The sequence below is a fragment of the Oculina patagonica genome, chromosome 4, assembly GCF_052425735.1.
Source record: "Oculina patagonica isolate OP01 chromosome 4, crgOcupat, whole genome shotgun sequence".
In the NCBI taxonomy this organism is placed as follows: Eukaryota; Metazoa; Cnidaria; class Anthozoa; order Scleractinia; family Oculinidae; genus Oculina; species Oculina patagonica.
In genome coordinates, this window is record NC_135761.1 from 25,641,060 (window position 1) to 25,660,604 (window position 19,545).

The following is a 19,545-nucleotide window of genomic DNA, read 5'->3' on the forward strand; positions in this document are numbered from 1 at the left end:
ACACATGACTATATAAAGAAGGGCTGATTTTCAGTATATTTATCATAGTCACTGTGAAGGTTCATTCAGTACAAACGGGCATATTGCTGACAAAATAGGACTTCACCTGTACAAACAGTCCACACAAAATCTGTGTGACGTCACTATGATTTACTGGACTCGTGAAGAGAATTTTGCATAATAATTTGACCGATTCTTCTAAACAACCAAAATCATTTCAATGGCCAATTGCTTAAAAATTAAAGCTTTAGACCACAGTGAAACAGATTTGCTGCCAATCGATGTAGAGAAGGTCATAAGTTAAAGATTTTTTAACACGCTTGGAATAGCTACAAACAGATCGCGGTCAGTTCATATCCCGGGTTCATATTCGGTCGATCGCGATGGCTCTTTTACGATGTTTCAGTTAGTATACTGTACTGATCGTAAAGCATATTAACTTATATCATCTTCAAGGCTTAATTCCGAGGCCATAATTCTTAAAGTACCAGCATAGTTTTAGAAAGGAGGCAAAACGATTCATGAGAATTACATATACATATATGTACTGTATGCAGTTTATACAGAGCTCTGCATGCTTTCAGATCTGAAGCGAACAGAATTTACGCAAAACTTGTCACATCAAATACTCAAATACACAACGCAATATCATGCTTTTATCTATCATGATACTAAAAAAGGACTCTTAAAGTGAGCATAAAAATCTGCAAAAAAGAAAAACGCATTCCTGCAGCACCAAGACATCATGATCGAGTAGCGTGACACGATATAACCTCAAGAAGTCATGAAAGTTTTGGCGCGCTCGAAGTCAAAACTAACCTGTTTTTCTTTTATTGATTCCCCTGGACCCAATGCCTGAAGCCTGGACGCCTTTTTCTGCTCTCGTTCAGCTGTTGAAGGCTTCTGCTGCTTACGAGAGCGATGCCTTCCTCCTCGGCTATGTGGTGCTGGATTGGTACTCGATGAAGGATGATCCGCCATATTAAATGGGTCTACAAAACTGTTTGCTGTCGTTCCAAAAAAGATCTTTACAAGCCCTTCCAAATCATTGTAGCTTCCTTGAACTTGTATTTCTGTTGAATGTCTTCACTTTGTTCACAAGTTGTCTTAAATTAATCCTGTCGTTTTGTTTTTAGTGACTGCTTAGTCATTTCAAGTCCTCATCTGCGGCTGACTTCTAATTTCCATGGAAGCAGCTTTGACTCTCATAAACAAAATTAATCATGCATGAAGGGCCGTGATTGGCTAGAAAAATCATTAGCTCTCAAGTACAAAACGGCGAAGAAAGGATTCAATAAATTATGAAAACAAAAGTTTTTGGCTATTTTTGTTACGCTACAAAAGGAAACTGTAAGATACAAATTATGCGGTTAGTGAGAAGTGATCGAAGCGATGTTAAAGATATTTTTTATCTGCATATGCATATCTCCGAAAGCCCAGAGTCAGGCGGCTGAAATTTAGGCTAATTATGGCTAAACCAGCTGGAGTTTCAAAGTTGTCACACCAATATTTCCCTTTTCTTTCAGTTCCCGGGTTATCTAATCAAACAAACTCGAACCAAAATTCAATCGAACACCAATCGTTCGACTGGGTTCGGTTATCGGGCAAATCGAACATCTAATTTGCTGTGCGTTCGATTATCCAGGGACCTCGCGGAGGGAATAGGGGGCTTTAGCCCCTCTCCCCCCCCCCCCCCCATACCACCATTTTACAGTAACAAGAAAAAATTAACATGAATTAAGAAAGAAATGAAAAAATTACTGTAAAGGACAAAAGTAACAGCAATTACTTTTGCCAAAATAGACTCACCTTTAACTTTAATAGATTTATAAGAACAAGTTGATGCGGACAATTGTCCTGAAGACTTTCAGTTATTATCGTATAATGTTAGACTACTACCCTCTACTAAAAACCTGGCTTTTTAAGGGCGAGCAGACTTCTCTTGAAAAAGGCATGTTTCATCTTGGGCAGTTTCGATCCGAACAATTGATTTAGTTTAGACGATGAAATTTCTTTTTTTCGAGTTCAGTTGCTAAAGGTCTCGGGGGGGGTACTCCCATAAATTTTGGATAGGGGTGTGCCGCCAAGCTTCTTAAACCCTTACCCTATTTAAGGATAAAGAAAGCGAAAATTGATACCCTTTTTAAGGCCTAAAACTGAAAAATGACACCCTATTCAAGGGAAGGAGAAGCGTTCCGTGACGACGCAAATAACGGCTAACCGCGCACGGCAAAACACAAATCTTTATAAAAATCAAAGTCGCTTTACTAACACTTGAACGGATGCCTTTTTACGTTTAGCTGGGCGTTTAATATAGCTGCTGGAATTTAGGTACCCTATCTAAGAATCACACCGGGAACACATTGCCAAAAGGAGCAAAAATGATACCCTATTTAAGGACTGAGAACCTCAAAAACCATACCCTATCGGGCGGCACATATCTATATAGCCCATATATGGGAGTACCCCCCCCCCCCCATCACCCCGGGCTAAAGGTAATTCATTTTGTAAGAATGAAAGAAAAAGTTGTCTTTTCTGTTTTTATTCGTTCTGGTACATCTCAGTTTCAGGTACTCCAACATGGTAAGAAAAGTTCATGTGCTTTAAATTGCAATACTTTTACAACAAAATTTTAAGCCCTGATCGTTTAAATTGTTAATTTATAATATCTAACAGAAATTGAAATCCAAATATTCTCGGGGAGCATGCCCCCAGCCCCCCAGCCCCCAGTTGGCTCACGCTTATACGTTCGCATTTTTTATTTTATTATTATTATTATTATTTTTTGGCCTTTTTGAAGGGAAAAAACCTTTGTTGGACATTGCTAGTTGTCGCTTGTGAAAACACAATACTCTAGCTTGTCATTTAGTTCTTGTCATTTTCTGCTTTCTCGTCGTCTTCTTCTTTGGAGATTTCAAGGTGTCACTGGATTTCTTGGGTGGGAATCATGTCTGGTTTCTTTCTCAGAGGGTTCCTCTATAAACTTCTGTCAAGAAGCTTACGTTTGCGACTCTCCACATCTCTTTGCTTTTCTCAAACCTCAGCCAGAAATTCTACACAAAACCATGTTTTACTGAAGTGAAGCTTGGAAACGATACATATTGACGACATATTTTACCTGTGAGACATGGGTAGACCTGACATCGAGACTTACATCAAGCAAGCAAACTCACACCACCCTACCATTAAATTAATAGCAGTAATGTCTCTTGACTGACTGTATTTCTAGACAGAGCCTATGCAAATGCAGCCTTCAAATGAGGACCAAAGAATGAGGCCTGGAGTACAGGACACACTTGACACGCTGGGGTGGATAACGCTGATCCACCGGATAAATCGCTATCCAGTGGATAATTGTTGACAAAACAAACTACGCTATCCACTGGAAAGTAATTTATGATCGGGTGGATAGCCGCGTTATCCACTCTTTGAACAACTGGGGCCAGGTCAGCCAAAAGTAATATTTGGGTACTGCTACAACATGTGCATGAAAGCAGTTTCTACAACATAGTTACACAATGTAACACGTCAAAATACAAGACGTCTGACAACCTTTTCCTCGCAAGAGTACTTATAATTAACGCATTTTTAATTAAAACTACTACTTTGTAAAAGATGATTACATAGATATCACTAGTACTAATGATTCATAAATCAAAAGCATAATAATCAACGTCATAGAAAGACATACCACACCGGGATGAAAAATAGCAAAAGTTTGGACGTAAATTTCTGCCAAGAAGCAGCTGAGGTAATGCTGGAATATTAGGAGCAATCTGATTCCAACAGTTGGGTTCTTTTAGTTCACGATATTTTCAAGGTACGACAAAATCCTTGAATTCATGACCTGCCAGTTTGAATTTGCTACAAAAATGAGGAGAAATTTATTGGGAAAAATTCCTAACAGTTCGTAACTGCTAATTCCCTCTGAGGATTTAAAGGAGAATTCACGCCCCTTAAATTTCTAATAGAATAACAATGCTGGTTTTGGCACAAGAATCCTGTTTGAAACTCCAGTTATGCAAGATTTGTACTATATAAGACCGGTTTAACATGTTCCGTGTAGTGCTGTTATTCCTCCTGAGCGCTTAAGATTAAAAAACGGTGGAAAGAAGCATTTTGGAAAAAGAAAACGCTGGAGAATAAATCTCTTATTAGACATCTTAGTGTGTTGTGTCGCCGAACAATTTTACTCGTCATGTGTATTTTGGCGAGCCCGAATACTGCTCTACTCGTAAGAATGTACAGCCATTCTACACACCAAAATTTCTAAGATATGAATATATTTTTGCTGCACTCAAATGTACGAGTTGTCAGAGAAAAAGACGCAGGCCATCCAATTTTCACCTGGTTCATCGATACATAATAAGCATTCACTGATACAAGTTATATTCAAGGTTTTCCACATTATACAGTAAAAACCCGCAAGTAAGAACCTATTGTTCTTCAGGTTAGCCTAAACAGGTTTTTACATAAGGGTTATTAAAGCAAATTTAGGCTAATTAGGTTCTTAATAGGTTCTTAATTTCTAAAGAAACAAATTCAATGTTGTTATAGAGATTTTAGTGGTATTCGGCCTTTCTCTGGTATAAAATTTGCATACCACATACTCAAAATGAAGCACTAGTCATATCATATTTTCCCAACAGTAAACATTTTTAATCAATTTTAGAAATTAAGAAGTAACCTGTTTCCAAATTCAAAGCTAAATATGTTCTTATAAAAATGGTATCTAATTTGCAAATTTTAGCCTAACAGGTTCTTAAATGTTAGGTTCTTACTCGCGGGTTTTTACGGTACTGTACTCAGTCATAATGCAAAAGATTGGCTTTAAGAAGTACAAAAAAAGATTTACAAGCAACCATTGTAAAAATCATCGACAAGTGTGAACTAGTTTTCATGGCTAAAAGAAAACACATCCAATCATATAATATGTATCTCTAGTACATGACTGGATATTTTGTAACAATAATAATGACACATATTAATCTTCTTCACACTATTACCAACAGTACTAAATAGTACTAAATTGAAAAACAAAGCAATCACTTTATTATACAACACAGACAAACTACATTGGTCAGTTCAAGTCACTTAGTACAAACTGCCTAAAGAACCCACATACTATTCAGTATAAGTAGTATAGTTTGATGAAAAAAGCACAAATATCCTAGCTATTAAAGTAGAGTTGAAAATATATCTTGCAGTTTACAACAAAAATGATCAATTTTCAACTATCGATAGTTTTCTATGAAAGCCAAGTGGCAAAAGAAGTTTCAATGAAAGGGACTGCACATCAACACTGATCCACTACATTGCCCTACAAATAATGGCCTGTTTATGTGGAGAAAAGTTATTCCTGGCAAAGGGTTACCCTACATACCGAGCCACCTTTGACAAAAGAGTTTTTCATACATTTCTTTATAAAATGCTGCAAACCGTTTATATCAGAAATCGCACAGTTGGCTCTGTCACCAACCTTTGAAGGTTGGGTGATCCTGAGGGGCAAGCCAACGTTTTCCCATGTAAACACTGTCAATTGCCTCTTTTGACTCACCTACTGGGACAAGTCTGGACATGCAGAGCATGCGTGAAACTGCGAGGGCCAATTTTTGGCTTAGTTTACAGGGATAACTTTTCTCATATAAACGCTTGTTAAAAGATGGCTCGGGGGGGGGGGGGGGGAGGGTAACCCTCCTACCAGAGCCCTTAAAGGGACATGGTCAGCATTCATGATTTGAAAAAAGTCCACCACAACCCGAAAGCAAAAATTCGCATAGAGAACCTTCAGAAATTTGCTTCAACCTTCTCGGTGTATTTTTTTTCTCTAAATTTTCTTATTTAGCGAAACACTGAGAAGATCGCAGCAGATTTCTGAAGGTTCGTTTTAAAAAAAAGTCTGCCATGAACTGTTTTCAAAATGTGAAAACTAGTGTCCAGGTCAGCGTGGTAAAAACGCTGACCATGTCCCTTCAATCTACTGTTATTCTTAACACTTCAAAAAGGAATCAAGAATTGACTTGAAACATCAGACTGAAGACCTTGCTGTTCCTTATAAATGTGTATATGCAGATTTCCATAGAAACATGCATGGTTGAAATACTTTTAAAAAGACATGCAAATCCTTTCCTCTGCAACTAAGCTTTTTACTACAGCATTGCCACTAAGTGTAACTCAAAATTTGAGAGATGTCAAAACAGGTAGGATGTTAATTTAAAGTGCTTCTATTCATAAGTACTTCCTTCGGGTGGCTGAGAAAGCTTGGCATTTTCTTTTTGGGACATTGCTCTGCAAGAAGAACAAACATGAGTGATTGGTAAGCTGAATCAGTAACCCAGTAGCAATGTTTTCCATTAGCAACAGCGACAGACAAAAATCCCCAAGTAGTAGTAGGCAAGTGTTTAATTGTACAACAAGAACACCATAAAAAAACTCAAGGATGTTTTGACTTCACAAATTGATTTAAAACCCATTTTGCCTTGTTAACTTAAAATAATGCAACACAAGAAGGCAAGGGGAGTAAGGAAATTTATTGTAGTTGTTTTTGTTCAGCCAGGGGACTTATGTAGGGAGGAGTCACCTCTTGTGACTAGACACTGCTAGAGCAAAAGACGCCTTCAGAACTATGGCAGATTTACTTTTGAAATTTCTTTCTTGCCCTAAATTGAGTTCCTTGTGACATCTTTTCTTTGGAAAGTTATTGTAATAAATATCATTACTACCTAGGAAGAATTTTCTATTCAGTTCATTAGCCGAGACCCATCCCTAATCTGAAACACTGTAATTAAATATATTACACGTGTATTACAGCAAGGAGCCCAAAAGAGTGTGATCACTTTTAATTCACATTCCGTCTGCAGGCAGACTATCCAATCAGAGGCTGAGGATAGCAATTTTCTGCTTTTGATTTGAGAGATGTGTGCATGAAAAAGGCAAATTAATTAAAAGCACTCACACTTTTGGGCCCCTTGGACATGTATACAGATGTAAAAATCCAAGAAATACCGTGTATATTGATTTTTCAATCAAGCACGCACCTCTTCAATTCATTAAGGATACTTTTGATAGTGTATTCCCTTTTCCAAGGTGTCATTGCCTTACATGTCCTTGGGTCAACCTAGATGAAGCAAAAAATAAATATATTCAATACCTTAAGGTCTGAAAACAACCACCCTCCAAAAAGGAAGTAAGCCTTTGAAAGTACTTGCAAGATAAATTTCATGGTTGTTAGTCCATGTAAAGGACTTTTAGAAACCAAAATCCATTTCTTAAGGAGATGCTACTAAAAGAATACTGAACTACCATTATACACTGTAAAATCACTAATGCCAAACATTTAATTCTGATTGGCTTTTTATTGTATGGCTACAGCACATGATCAGGCAATTAATTATTGCATGTGCACAATCATGGCCATGTGATTACAGTATGAACATGGCTAATCTTAATATTACCTTATATTAATATTAGCCCGGGAGTTTGAAAACTCAATTTCGACATTGAAATTCTTAAAAGAGTTAATTTTCTGCTTGGCGTGAACAGGTATGAAATTTGTTGTTTTCATGATTGATGTCTTTTAGTAAATTTATGGTATAAAGAGAAATGGTTTACAGATGAAATCTCACTTTAAATATTGATATGCTCATTAGAAGATAAGAAGTACAATAACAGATTATTTCCATGAAAATATAATAAACTGTTTTTACTTTCCTCTTCAGGGGAGTGCTTGGCCATCTAGTGTGGACCAAAATAATTTAATGTACTTTAGAACATGTATGAACAAAAGCAAGGCTAGTCCTTGGATTTCACAGTAATGATCGTTTACCATGTCAGAAAAAATATTGTATCGAAAATGTTTTTGGATAGTAGACAGCTGTTATTATGTTGCAATGTACAAATATTCAGATAACCTTTCTGATCAACATTCAATTGAGTTTTTGTCAGCTAGCTCCAATCAGCTAAAGGCAGTAGAGTTATCTTGATATTACTCTAGCTATTTTAAAACTAAAATGCTTCTTGCTCCATTGCCTGTAAGATATCGTATAGTTTTTAAAATTTTGTTGATTACTTTTAAAGCCGTACATGGTCTTGCTCCAGCCTACATAAGTGAACTTATTTCCGTTAGAGAAACTGCTGGAATGAAGCTGCTGACAACTAAATCGAAACTGCTGGAAGCGTATAGGTCTTACCACACCCAATCTCAATCTAAAGTTCCGTCTGAGTAAAATGTAGTTTTTGGTTCCTTTAATTATTTGACTTTAATTTGCTAGCAAATTAGCTGAAAAGTTTTATGCTTAAGACGGAATCCACTAGGAAGTCGAGTAATATTTATTAAAGTTGGACAAAAATCAATTTCCAGAATAATTTAAATCCTATTGCGTTATTTCCTACCCTTAATAAAAGGTAAAGATGTAAGTAGTTATCCGTGATAACACCAACAACAATTTCTTATTAGAGTCTGAGAAAATGAATTTCAAAGTTCACAAGGTATGGGCAAAATCTCACGTGTAGCCATTTTGTAAATTCGTCTTAAGCGATTCAGTGGAATTCAGCGGAACTTCAAAATGTGTTTTCGATGTGTGGTGTTGTTAGAAAAGATTTCTTTTGATAAGATATTTGAAGCAGTAACAAAAAAGTTTGCAATAAGGTGGAAATAATTCTGGTACAACAATTTCTTATCAGAGTCTGAGAAAATGTTATTTAAAGTTCACAAGATATGGGCAAAAGCTTACATCTTTTAAGAGATTCAGTGGAATTCAGCGGAACTTCAAAATGTGTTTTCGATGTGTGGTGTTGTTAGAAAAGATTTCTTTCGATAAGATATTTGAAGCAGTAACACAAAAGCTTGCAATCAGGTGTAAATAGTTTTGGTACATAATTTTGTCCAATAACTACTCGAAGTCCTGGCGGATTTCCTCTTAAACCTTCTGTTTCATTACCGATTGTTATCCACAATACTGTCACAGTTCCGTAAAAGTGTTTCCCATGCAATTTGAAATTCTTGGGTTTGCAAGGCAGACTTTGATGCCAACCATGTAAACTTCGTGTAAACTAGTGATTGCACTGAGCAGTTGAATTTTACTTACCTCGCCTTTAGAATTTACTCCAGACATGTTAATTCTTGTGAGAAACCGAACTTTAGGTGGTTCCATAGGATAGTTCTTACCACACTCAATCTTAAGCGAGTATATCCGTCCTTCATATGGGCACTGTGAAGGAAGCAGTTACAGAGAAATGAAGAATTTAATAAAGGGAGACATGATGTATATGCCCTCAACTGCATTGTTGAGTTATCCATGCCAAGTACACAGGAATTCTGCGAACATGAGAGAAGTGCTTTTTAACAGAACAAGTCATAATTTCAACAAGTTAGTGACTGGGATTGTCGAACAATGCAATACCGAAAAAAAATTTGGCCAAGTGGACCAATCAAAATGTTGATTGAGAACAAAGAATAGTGACTTCTTTCATAAACAAAACCAATGATGTTGAAGAATACAAATAGTTCAACAACAAAGTTTGAAAACCCAATAAAGTTGAGAAAGATGTGGACCTCTCGGGAACAAAGTAATTTTATGATTGGCTTCATGTAGTTTGGATCCTAAATTATAGCAGTTTTCAACGGTTTCAGTTTGCAGTCACAAAACCAGTTTGCAAGCAAAATTAATTGAGTAAAATTAAAGTTCAGTTCAAGCTTAATGATATCCGAAACTGCAACTTGAAAAAGTTTCCTCGATACTATGCAAAACAGATATCCCTTTTTAGCAGTACAAACTTGTCGCTCATAACAGCTTGTCTTTTCATGTGAAAGTAAACCAATAATAAGCTTAATTCTTCTGTCTACAAGCTTATAAATGCACGTTCAAAGCACCCAACAGAATCGCAAGTTATCCTCGCCTAGAACTCAAAACAGCACTAAAAGCTTTTCATGGCCTTCACTTACTCTTGGGGGACCGAGAATCATTCCATTCCAGTGGGTTAAAGTCATATCATCGTCAATTTCCAGACCCCAGCTAACTGTGCCGTCGCCACCTTTCTGTCCTTCTTCAAGCTCTTCAAGCAAGCGAAAATTGCGAGGCACAACTGTAAAAATATAGCAGTCAAGAAGAATAAATTTAACCCTGAAGAACTACAGAATTTAAAGCAGCTAAATTAAAAGCGAAACAGGCAAAACTGAACGGCAAAGATTATCTCTTTTCGAACCTACGGCACCCGCCATCTTGGATTTCAACCACACCAATTTATGATGAGGGCTTGAGACGAGCGAAATTTCCGGTAATCGATTATTGTTCGTCAGCAGCTCGAGTCTTCCGGAACAAAGCTCGGCCCTCTGGTCGGCGAATCCAGGGGTTACGCTGAGCTGAGGAAAGGATCTTCAAAGTTTTTATTTTATTTTTTTCCTCAATCCGGACTGTATATAAAATTCGTTGTTCTTCACCAGGCATAACTAATCGATGATCAATAACATCAATTGGTAATCAATGAGTAATCGATGGGTAATCAGTTGATTAGTCATTGATTATTGGCGATGATCAATGAGTAATCGATGAGTAATCGAAACCCAAAAATTTTGTGGCCTATCGATTACTCATCGATGACATCGATTACTCATTGATGTAATTGATTACCTATTGATGTTATTGATTACTCATCGATGACCCATCGATTACTAATCAACTATCATACTGCACACGAAAGACACATTCCTTGCTTTCTTGTAACATTCTTTTGTGATTTTTTTATCTATGTTAGTCATATTTTGCTTTATAACTGGCATTCTTGTTGACGAAATTACGCCCTCACAAAAGGTCAAATAACCTTCCGGCATATCAGGACGTGAAGGGCTAAGCACAAATACAGATGATATTTCAATATTTCTCTTTACCCAACTCTTTATTTAATAACAAAACAATTGGACAGGAAAACCAACCAGTCTGGAAATGAAACTATAACAAGTACGGAGACAAGAATCGCCGACTACATGGTTATAGATTTTGTTCGGTGGATGTTTGTCAGCAAAGTAAAACTGCTTCGGCTTAGGGAGACATAAGCACTTACATTACGCACCGGAACAGCTGCAAGCACTTTTACTTTCTGTGCTTTTTTCACGTTTTACCATGATATTGTTAGATTGTTATAGCGTGTAATACTTTTACAAGTTCCGGTTTTCAACCACGAGACTATATCGATGAGTAATCAATGCAATCAATGACTAATCGATGCAATCGATGACTAATCGATGAGCAAAAATTTTGTGGCCTATCGATTAGTCATCGATTACTCATTGATCCTCGGCAATAATCAATGACTAATCAACTGATTACTTATCGATTACTCATTGATTTTATTGATGTCATTGATGTCATCGATTAGTTATGCCTGGTCTTCAGAATCAGTTTGCCAGAACAAATGAAATTGTGTAAAGCAAGGCAATTGATATAGTTAGAGACCACATGTATTAATAACGGTGGAGCCTCCCATGATCCTAAGCAGACACTTTTTGGGCTCCTCCCCCGGGGGACCCATTAGAAAGGATGTTAGTTGGCGATTATTGTGTGCAAGTGTCTACAAGGACAGAATTTTCAATATGATACTCAGAAGTTTCGTAGGGGAAATTGCGGAGGAACGTGTGACGAGCCCAAAGAACATATGCGTAGGAGGCTAAATTTAACCCGTCCCCAGACTTCGCACACCCAGGAGAAGAGTAAAATATGATAAAAAGAGTAAGATCTGGTACGCATCATATTTTTTTTTTCGCTGTCTGCTATTCGTCGCTTCTTAGAAGAAGTGAATACAGTGTGCATGTAGCTATGACATGTCTGCGGATTCTGTGAATTGAACGACGGGAACACGAGAATATCGAGCGCTTTCCATTTCTAACGAGAAACCAATTGTTTCGCGGAAAATCAAATGGAACGGTCCTCAGTTCCCCGGCATTGGAAAATGTTCGGAATACCACAGTACCATTTCGCTTTTTCGCACAATAAGGACGCTCTGCAGTGAAAATACGCGACTGCTCCGGTGGGAAATGAAATGGAACAGTCCTTTTCACTGGAAAGTTTTCAAATGGTACCTGATACTCTTCCAGTACCATTGTGTTTGTTGAAAACTTGTACAGTTCAATGGAAAGCGCTCGTTGTTCCATTGCTGAGTGGATTTATTCTATGACTAATTCAAGTAAAGCACAGGCTATGGAAATTTATTGCTAGAATAGGCATTGAACGAAAAAAATGATACAAACAGCCACGAAAGTTTACAATTCACACACTTCATATGTGCTGTTTAGTTACAGCTGTGAAGTTTATAGTCAACTTTTATGCAAATACTTAGGGGAGTAAATTTCGAATTTTGGCCTCACTTAAACTTTAGCTATCAAGGTCTCGCGTTTAGGGTTGCACGCAAATAAATATAGCAATATAATTCTATGTTTTTGTTTTTTTTTTTTTTATTTGGTATTTTAGGGGGTTAAAAAGCTTGAATCACGCCTAGATTTGCCGGTTTCCTTCGAGTTTTTAAACGATTTCAGCTCCCTTTTACGCCATGCTACACGCAAGATTCAGTCAGAGTTTGAAAATGCAAAATGACAATGTACAGATTAGATGGTGTCTATTTTAGCTTGGGTTTCAAACTTTAAACACTCTCTTTCCACTCAAATTTGAACACGCTAATACGATTGCTTATGCTAAGAAAGAACACCTATAAACAACGCACATTTCACAGAGATAGAAGTATCCAAACAGTATTTTTACTATGTATATTTACTATAAATACCTTCAGCTATCGAGCAAACACAAGTACTCATTGTGTTCCTTTTATTATTTTTTCCACTTGTTTTCTCCATCGACCCCGTTCTCGTTCCCAGAGCCCTCGTTTCTTTTGGTTCACGCGGTCGGCGAAACGGTATGACAAGAGAAACGAGTAGCTCTGGGAGCGAGAAGATACATGCACAGTCAGCAGGATCTGGAAGGGTATTTTCGGGATCCGGGATTTGACGAAAATACGGTGTGGGATTCGGGAAAACGCAAAATATTTTGACGGGATTCGGGATTTGACTTCTCTCCGGGAAGTGGGATTCACCAAAATTTGGACACGGGATGCGGGATTTTTTGCCTGTCTGTCGGGAATTCGGGAAATCGTCACGACCCTAATAGACGTTCTAGCTGCGAAAGCGAATCAACCAGGCGAGCGCTAAGTGGTGTCTCGCTTTAAACCAAACTATAGATAAGATGCGGTTGTGGTTGTTCCTGTTCCTGTAAACTTTTTATCAAGGACAGTGCGTACGCTTTCAAGACGAACCTCTTCCCCAGGGAGCTTTTCCTCCTGCTCTGAAGGGAACAGCGCCATGCGGACGAGGTTGTTACAGGACGACCCTTCACGCCGGTCTTATACGCTGTCATATCGTGCTCTTTCATCATACTGAGGTATGAAAAGCTATTTCAATCGAAAGGGCAAATCTACACCTCACATTTATTAGCTTTTGGAGAAATAAGTATTTTTAATGTCTTTGGGGGGAAAGAAAAAACGGGATTCGGGATAGCGATTAAAAAAGTGCAGGATTCGGGATATTCGTAAAAATGGAGCGGGAATGCGGGATCAGGACCCTCCCTTCCAGACCCTGAGTCAGGGCTCAACTGACTTATCATCATCATGTTTCCTCGCGTCTGTTGGGGCTCAACTGACTGCTCCTTTCCAAAATGTGCTACAAAACGTAACATTTGAAATGAAATAGCTCAGTAAATATGTGCTCCAAGTGCTTGAATGCACATTTGTCTTGAATGTGAGTAAGTTTCCTTCAACATGCTAAGCTTTTTTTTGCGATTATAACACACTTTCTTGACACACCAAAAACCAACAGTATAACATGCTGTTAGTTTACAATAGGGTATCTTTTTCAACTGTCGAAAGCCGTAAAACTTGCATGGTTGATCTATGGTTGTCCAGTCGATAAGGCTTCCGTCATCAAGAAATAAAAAACACGCCAGCGTGTTCCACATTCTAATGCGACAATCGAGTATAAAACCAAGCAAGAAAATATACAACCAACTGAATAAAGAAAGCATAAATGTTACACTTAATTAAAGCTTTTGGTTGTCTTCTGTGGAGTCCATAATTTTGGTGTTTTTGTGTTTTACTACTGACTCGCGGCAAGCATGTATGCACATCTCAAGTCTTCTCTGGAATCTAAACAAAGCAAAATTAAACATTAGTCTACTTAAGGTTAATGAAAACGATATTGTTTAAACTAATCTCATTCACGTTCAAGTGTTCTATTACCGCACGCATAAATGACGCGATAGACTTTCTAAAAGTCGTTCGCTTCTCGTTTCCGGTTTGGTGGTAGTAGACCCCGGTGCGAACTCTCTTAAGCTCTCGCGCTTCGCGCTGTGTGAGCTCGACTTGTAAGCAAGTCTAATGACACGATTGTCATCTTGCTTAAGTTAACTCGATCTGGCTGATAACAAATCAGATGTTGTAGCTTTGATTATTTCTGATATAATTCCCGGCGTATCCAATCGAACGTTCGGTAATTGAGCACAAATTGATCGATTGGGTTCGGTAATGAAACATAATCGAGCTCACAATAAAATTTGGTCAATCAAACATATATTAATTCATGCTGCTTGAGTTTGCACGTCTACAGCAATCAACGAAAACTACTGCAAAATTCAAGTTCATTTATCTGCTTATACCTCAGATGGCTGAATTGTTGCCCTAAAGTTGCTCTGGGAGAAACAAGTTGCTCTAAGATGCTTGAGAAGTTACAATTTATTTTTTCGAGTACAATTTATATAGGCCTAGGTCGAGGGGAATGATATCTTCCCAGAGGGTTAATACTCTATTGAAAAACTAATCGTTGATCACCCGGTTTTTTAAGGGAGGCTCACCTGCGGCGGTGGAGTACAAGTGCTAAAGCAACATGTCTTTGTGCGCATTAGACGGCGGACGTACACGACTGTCCAGATCCCAATGGCAAACTCAACAACGCCGAGAACCAACATAATCGCAGCGACAGCCATTTGTGCCTCATAATTGCTGTTCGTTCTGTTATGTTTGCGCCCAGAATCGTAGTTTTCGTCTTGATATAGAGCAATTGCTATGCTGTAGAGGATGGTGAGTATTCCACCATACACAGCACATGTTATGGAAAAACCCATGAACACACCAACCTGCAAAAAACATACAAAGTGAGGTTTATGACAGGAAGTACACTTTAGGCTCTTGGCAGCTAGCTATTGGGTGAACTATTTTTCACCCCCCAAAAATATTTTATGGGCTATGACTTAACGTATACCAGAAATGAAATAGAGCATACAAGAAAGGCCGCCTAAAGCAGACAAGGGTGAAGTTTTACTTGTAATAATGATAGGTTTAATGTTGGGAAATTTAGGGGATGTGCATGGAAAAGGAAGTGAAAAGCAAGACATTATCATCCAGTAATGTTCTACTTACAGGAGAATTGCGAGAGACACTTGGCTCTTTGCAAGTGCCACGGATACCCAGAATTCCTGTGACGCACATCTGAAATACAACAATAATGACATTACAATAAGACGAAACGTATAGGGATACTGTATGGTCATTGATTTCTTGAATCTTCCACCAAGAAGTACATAAGAATTCTTTGATATCTTTCTGTCATCCGTATAAACATGAATGAAAAAGTAACCCTTTGCAATAGTGGACAACGGTGGATTGTTAACTCAAAAGAGACCTGAAAGGCGTTACGTCGACCAGTAGCGCACTTTGAAATAATTGCCCAAATTTTTCAAGTTTGTCGTTCGTAGTCTGTCTTAACCTTTCGCAGTCGTAAAGATCCTTAATCATTTTCGCTCGACGTAGCTTTGCTACTTTTAGAAATTAAAAAAAAGTAGTGACTCGTTGACATCAATGTTTTTGTTTTGCGGTACTGAGCCAAGTAGCTTGGTTCTTATGTCGTGCTTGAAATTACAGCTGAAAGCAGAAAGCCTTGTTTGGTCAGTTTTAAGTGCGTGTAAGCATTATTTTTCGGTGACCAATCCTTCGCATAAGTTCTACATATCTTTATTATTTATCTTTGAAAGGGATTCGAACCTCTTTCCTTTTCGCGGAGGCTTCTTTGTCGAGCGGGGAATGAGAAGAGACCCAGAAGAGGGGAAAATAGACTGAGGGGAGGCTGGGGAGACGGGCAAATAGCCAAGCAGGGGACTCTTGATTTTTCTCTCGTTTTACATGCAGGAATATACTTTGGGAAATGAGAGGTGTAAAGATGGTTGTAGAATTGTTTCATTTCACTAAGAATAATTTGCGAGTCTTCTGGTTTTTTTTTTCGGGCGTTTTGAGTTTTGTGATGCGTTTGCTCCTTGCAGTAGTTTTTCTTTCAAAGCTAAGAATTACATTTTAATTCCTTCAAATTCTTACCACCCCACCCTACACCTAACAAAAAAGCAACCTTTTGTTTTCCTGATTTATTTTTCTGTGTTTCAGGTTTTCACCTCGTTGAGATGGTTGGGTAGCCGCCCTTGCAAGGTCTCACATGAATGGCTCGCTACCCATCGAGAGAACAACAGGACAATCGACAGGAACAATGCTCCTAGCCCCCAAAAACAATAGCAACTGCCACACTATAGAGGGCCAGTAGCATTATAAGCTAACAAAAGCTACTACACACTGCTGTTTTTAGAAGTAAATGGTTCCCCAGATCTTAGTCAATTTGAGATTTTTACTATTGTTTAATTTGTGGAGTAGTTTTATTCCTTTTTTAGCCTTCCTTCTGGAAAAAACTAAATTGTTAATCAAACATCTGACATACAGATAATTTACCATTTTTGTTATTTCCCAAAGAAGCCTTTTCTCTGTGAGTTACTTTATGCTTCTCTACTCGTCAAGCCAGCCAGTTGACACAAAACAACATGCGTACAGGCAAACACATAGCGTAATTTGGTGCGATAACATTATTTCTATCCCACAGCTATTAATTTCCTTATGATTAGAGATTTTGAGAACAATGTTTGAGAGACAGACAATTAACAAATACAAAGTTATTTGCATATGCTTAACTCCGATTGCATGTTTTTGATCATTAGGCAATGTTGAGTTTCACGATCAGTTAAAACATAGTTACCATGGTTAAAGACGCTCAGGCGTCGCGTTTAGGTTTATATATCTGCTTTTTCCATCGATTCATGATCAATGACGCTGGTCTCGAGCACTTACAATTTAAAAACCAAGGACAATCCAATATCAAAACCTATGACCAAACAAACCACTGTTATGCTGCATACACACACTTGAAAACCATAGGCTGGAAATATAATGAGTGACTGAGAAGAATTGAAGTTCAGTACACTATATATCTCGTCTGAAGTGAAACGAAGTAATGAGAAGCCTCTTCAATAGAAAACATGCAGTCTTCGTAAGAATTTACAGGTAAATGTATGAAAAACATTGTATCGCGGCAAATTTGCATCCATATCATTGTATCGACATTTATAAACATACCTGTATAATCCAAATACACATGTAAACACTTTAACACGATGTTCGCTAGAGATCTAAATTTGGCGATTAAGGGACTGTAATGAGAGTTTTATGTACGTCTTTTACAGAACAGTAAGCCTGCACTTAGCGACGGCCAAGTCTTGAATCGGGTATTGTTTTATTTCGATTCATTCCTTGTTTTTGGTTGGCATATGCCGCAAGGAAAATGTACTTAAATTGCTCCTCAACTTTGCACTAACCATGCCGAATAATTCAAGCTCAATCAATAGCTAAAGCCAAATTGTAAATATTTTTACGTTGTCAACTATAAAAATTACGGTTATTAAAATTACGGTTTGCGTAAACACGACTCACCCAAACACCCATCCAAATGCCATGGCATCCATTGCCTGTCCAGAAGTACTCCACGACCCGGTCTGCGATGCCGAAGGACACAACAAGAAACCCGACAATGATATGTGCGATTGCAAGAATCCTTGCCGTATTGATGATCTTTGTTGAATCGTTCGCCATGTTTAATTACATTAATTCGACTGATGAGCGCTTTGAACAATAGACAACGTCATCAATTATTATGAAATTTGCAAAACAATGCAAATTGAAGTTCGCGTGCGAGCTTCTCGAGCTTTGGGTAAACCAGACAGACTCTCGCTAGTTGATCTGGCCTGGAATGGTCGAAAGGAATTTTATTCTCTTGCACGTTTATCTCCTTGTTTCCCTTTGTACAAACCGAGTGCCTACGGCACGCTAGCTTTTTTACGCCACCGAAACAACCTCAGGTGAAAATATAATTCGACTGCGTTTACCTGCCCCTTTCACTCCCACCAGAATGCCATATTTTTCAAAAAGGAGGTTGATGCCTGGCAGCTGGGCACGGTCTATGCCTGGTAGTCAGAACTTTTCACGGAATTTTCCCTGAAAATTTCTATCAAAGTTCTTGAGAGTATAAGATGTTGGCTTAGAAATGTCCTCTGATTCCTATATAAAGAATACGGGGATGTTTGCCCGGGGGGGGGGGGGGTACTCCCTATAATGGCCTATACGGGGAGGCTCCGCCCGAAAGGGGTACCTTTTTCAGGCTTAAGGTATATGAAAGGGTAGGGATTTTACAAGTTTTGGTATACGAAAGGGTATGGAAGCCTGTCATTTAGGTATTTAAAAGGGCCTTTAATTAAGATATTTCGAACAGACGCAATTTACGGCTGTATTGTTTTAATGTATTAAGCGCTACATGAAAATGACAAGAAAACGTCCTGTTTTAAGTCTATGCAGGAGCCCATCAACTGGAGCCTCCATACGTACTGTACCCTTGAGTCAACCCTTTCCCGTATATTTTTATTTTTAGAAACACATTTCCCGCGAAAACATTGCTCCTGTGGTCAGACCACATGCAGCGTTGCTAGGGCGACGATGTAAAAAAAAAAAATGGCGGCCAATGTCGTACGCACATTCCCTGTCCGTTTTCCTTTATAATTTTGCTTCTTTCCTGATTTTACAGCCGAGAGAGCCTGGTTTACTCGTGAATGAATAACGGTTAAAAGTTAATTAATAAACCACTTTTTTGTCCTTGAAAATGAAGTCAGTTTAGTCATGGCACAGGCGGACCACCCTATGTGTTCGTGGTTAATAATTGTTGACATAAGGTCATGTTGACTTTTATTGAATCATTTAGAGTAAACTTTATATTTTGTAGTAAATCGAAGCCGACGTAATGTTTCTCTATATATCTTCTATATGCGCCATTGATTTCAACATGACCTTGTCAACAATTATTAACCACGAACACATAGGGTGGTCCGCCTGTGGTCATGGCGTTGATCGGAAATATGTTGCTTGTTTGCATCTTACCGATTTCTGGTTTGCACGGACTTATTACATGCAGTGTTAGACGTAAACAGTACTGTGAGATTTGACGATGGATTTGTTAGATCTATTCCCGAACGAAAGCAGAAATAATTTAATATGAGCCGAGCTGTGGCAAACGCGTGTTCTTTGATACGGCGACGAACACAAACGTGATGACTTCGATGCACATTTTGACTATCCGTATGCTCCAAGATCCAGCCA

General features: G+C 38.3%; 3 protein-coding genes across 3 annotated transcripts in view; all 3 read right to left on the reverse strand.

Moving 5' to 3' along the window:
- The window catches only part of LOC144649943 (dynein axonemal heavy chain 5-like), a 61,682-nt gene extending 60,483 nt beyond the window's left edge, over nucleotides 1-1,199 (reverse strand). The window contains exon 1 of the mRNA XM_078509532.1: nucleotides 820-1,199. Coding sequence (XP_078365658.1) covers nucleotides 820-981 — 162 coding nt within the window. The 5' untranslated portion in view covers nucleotides 982-1,199. The remainder of the gene's footprint in view (nucleotides 1-819) is intronic.
- A 3,830-nt stretch (nucleotides 1,200-5,029) lies between these two features.
- Nucleotides 5,030-10,242, reverse strand: LOC144650003 (ubiquitin-conjugating enzyme E2 variant 2-like). The gene is made up of 5 exons (XM_078509636.1): nucleotides 10,204-10,242; nucleotides 9,944-10,083; nucleotides 9,087-9,209; nucleotides 7,038-7,117; nucleotides 5,030-6,288 (listed from the first exon to the last, which is right to left on the reverse strand). Exons 1-5 carry the CDS (start codon nucleotides 10,217-10,219, stop codon nucleotides 6,225-6,227), a joined length of 423 nt encoding a protein of 140 aa, XP_078365762.1. The 5' UTR covers nucleotides 10,220-10,242; the 3' UTR covers nucleotides 5,030-6,224.
- A 3,382-nt stretch (nucleotides 10,243-13,624) lies between these two features.
- On the reverse strand, nucleotides 13,625-17,991 carry LOC144648265 (uncharacterized). The gene is made up of 4 exons (XM_078507882.1): nucleotides 17,833-17,991; nucleotides 15,451-15,519; nucleotides 14,886-15,167; nucleotides 13,625-14,181 (listed from the first exon to the last, which is right to left on the reverse strand). The coding sequence occupies exons 1-4, from the start codon at nucleotides 17,989-17,991 to the stop codon at nucleotides 14,164-14,166; spliced, it is 528 nt and encodes a 175-aa protein (XP_078364008.1). The 3' UTR covers nucleotides 13,625-14,163.
- Between the last annotated feature and the right edge of the window lie 1,554 nt (nucleotides 17,992-19,545).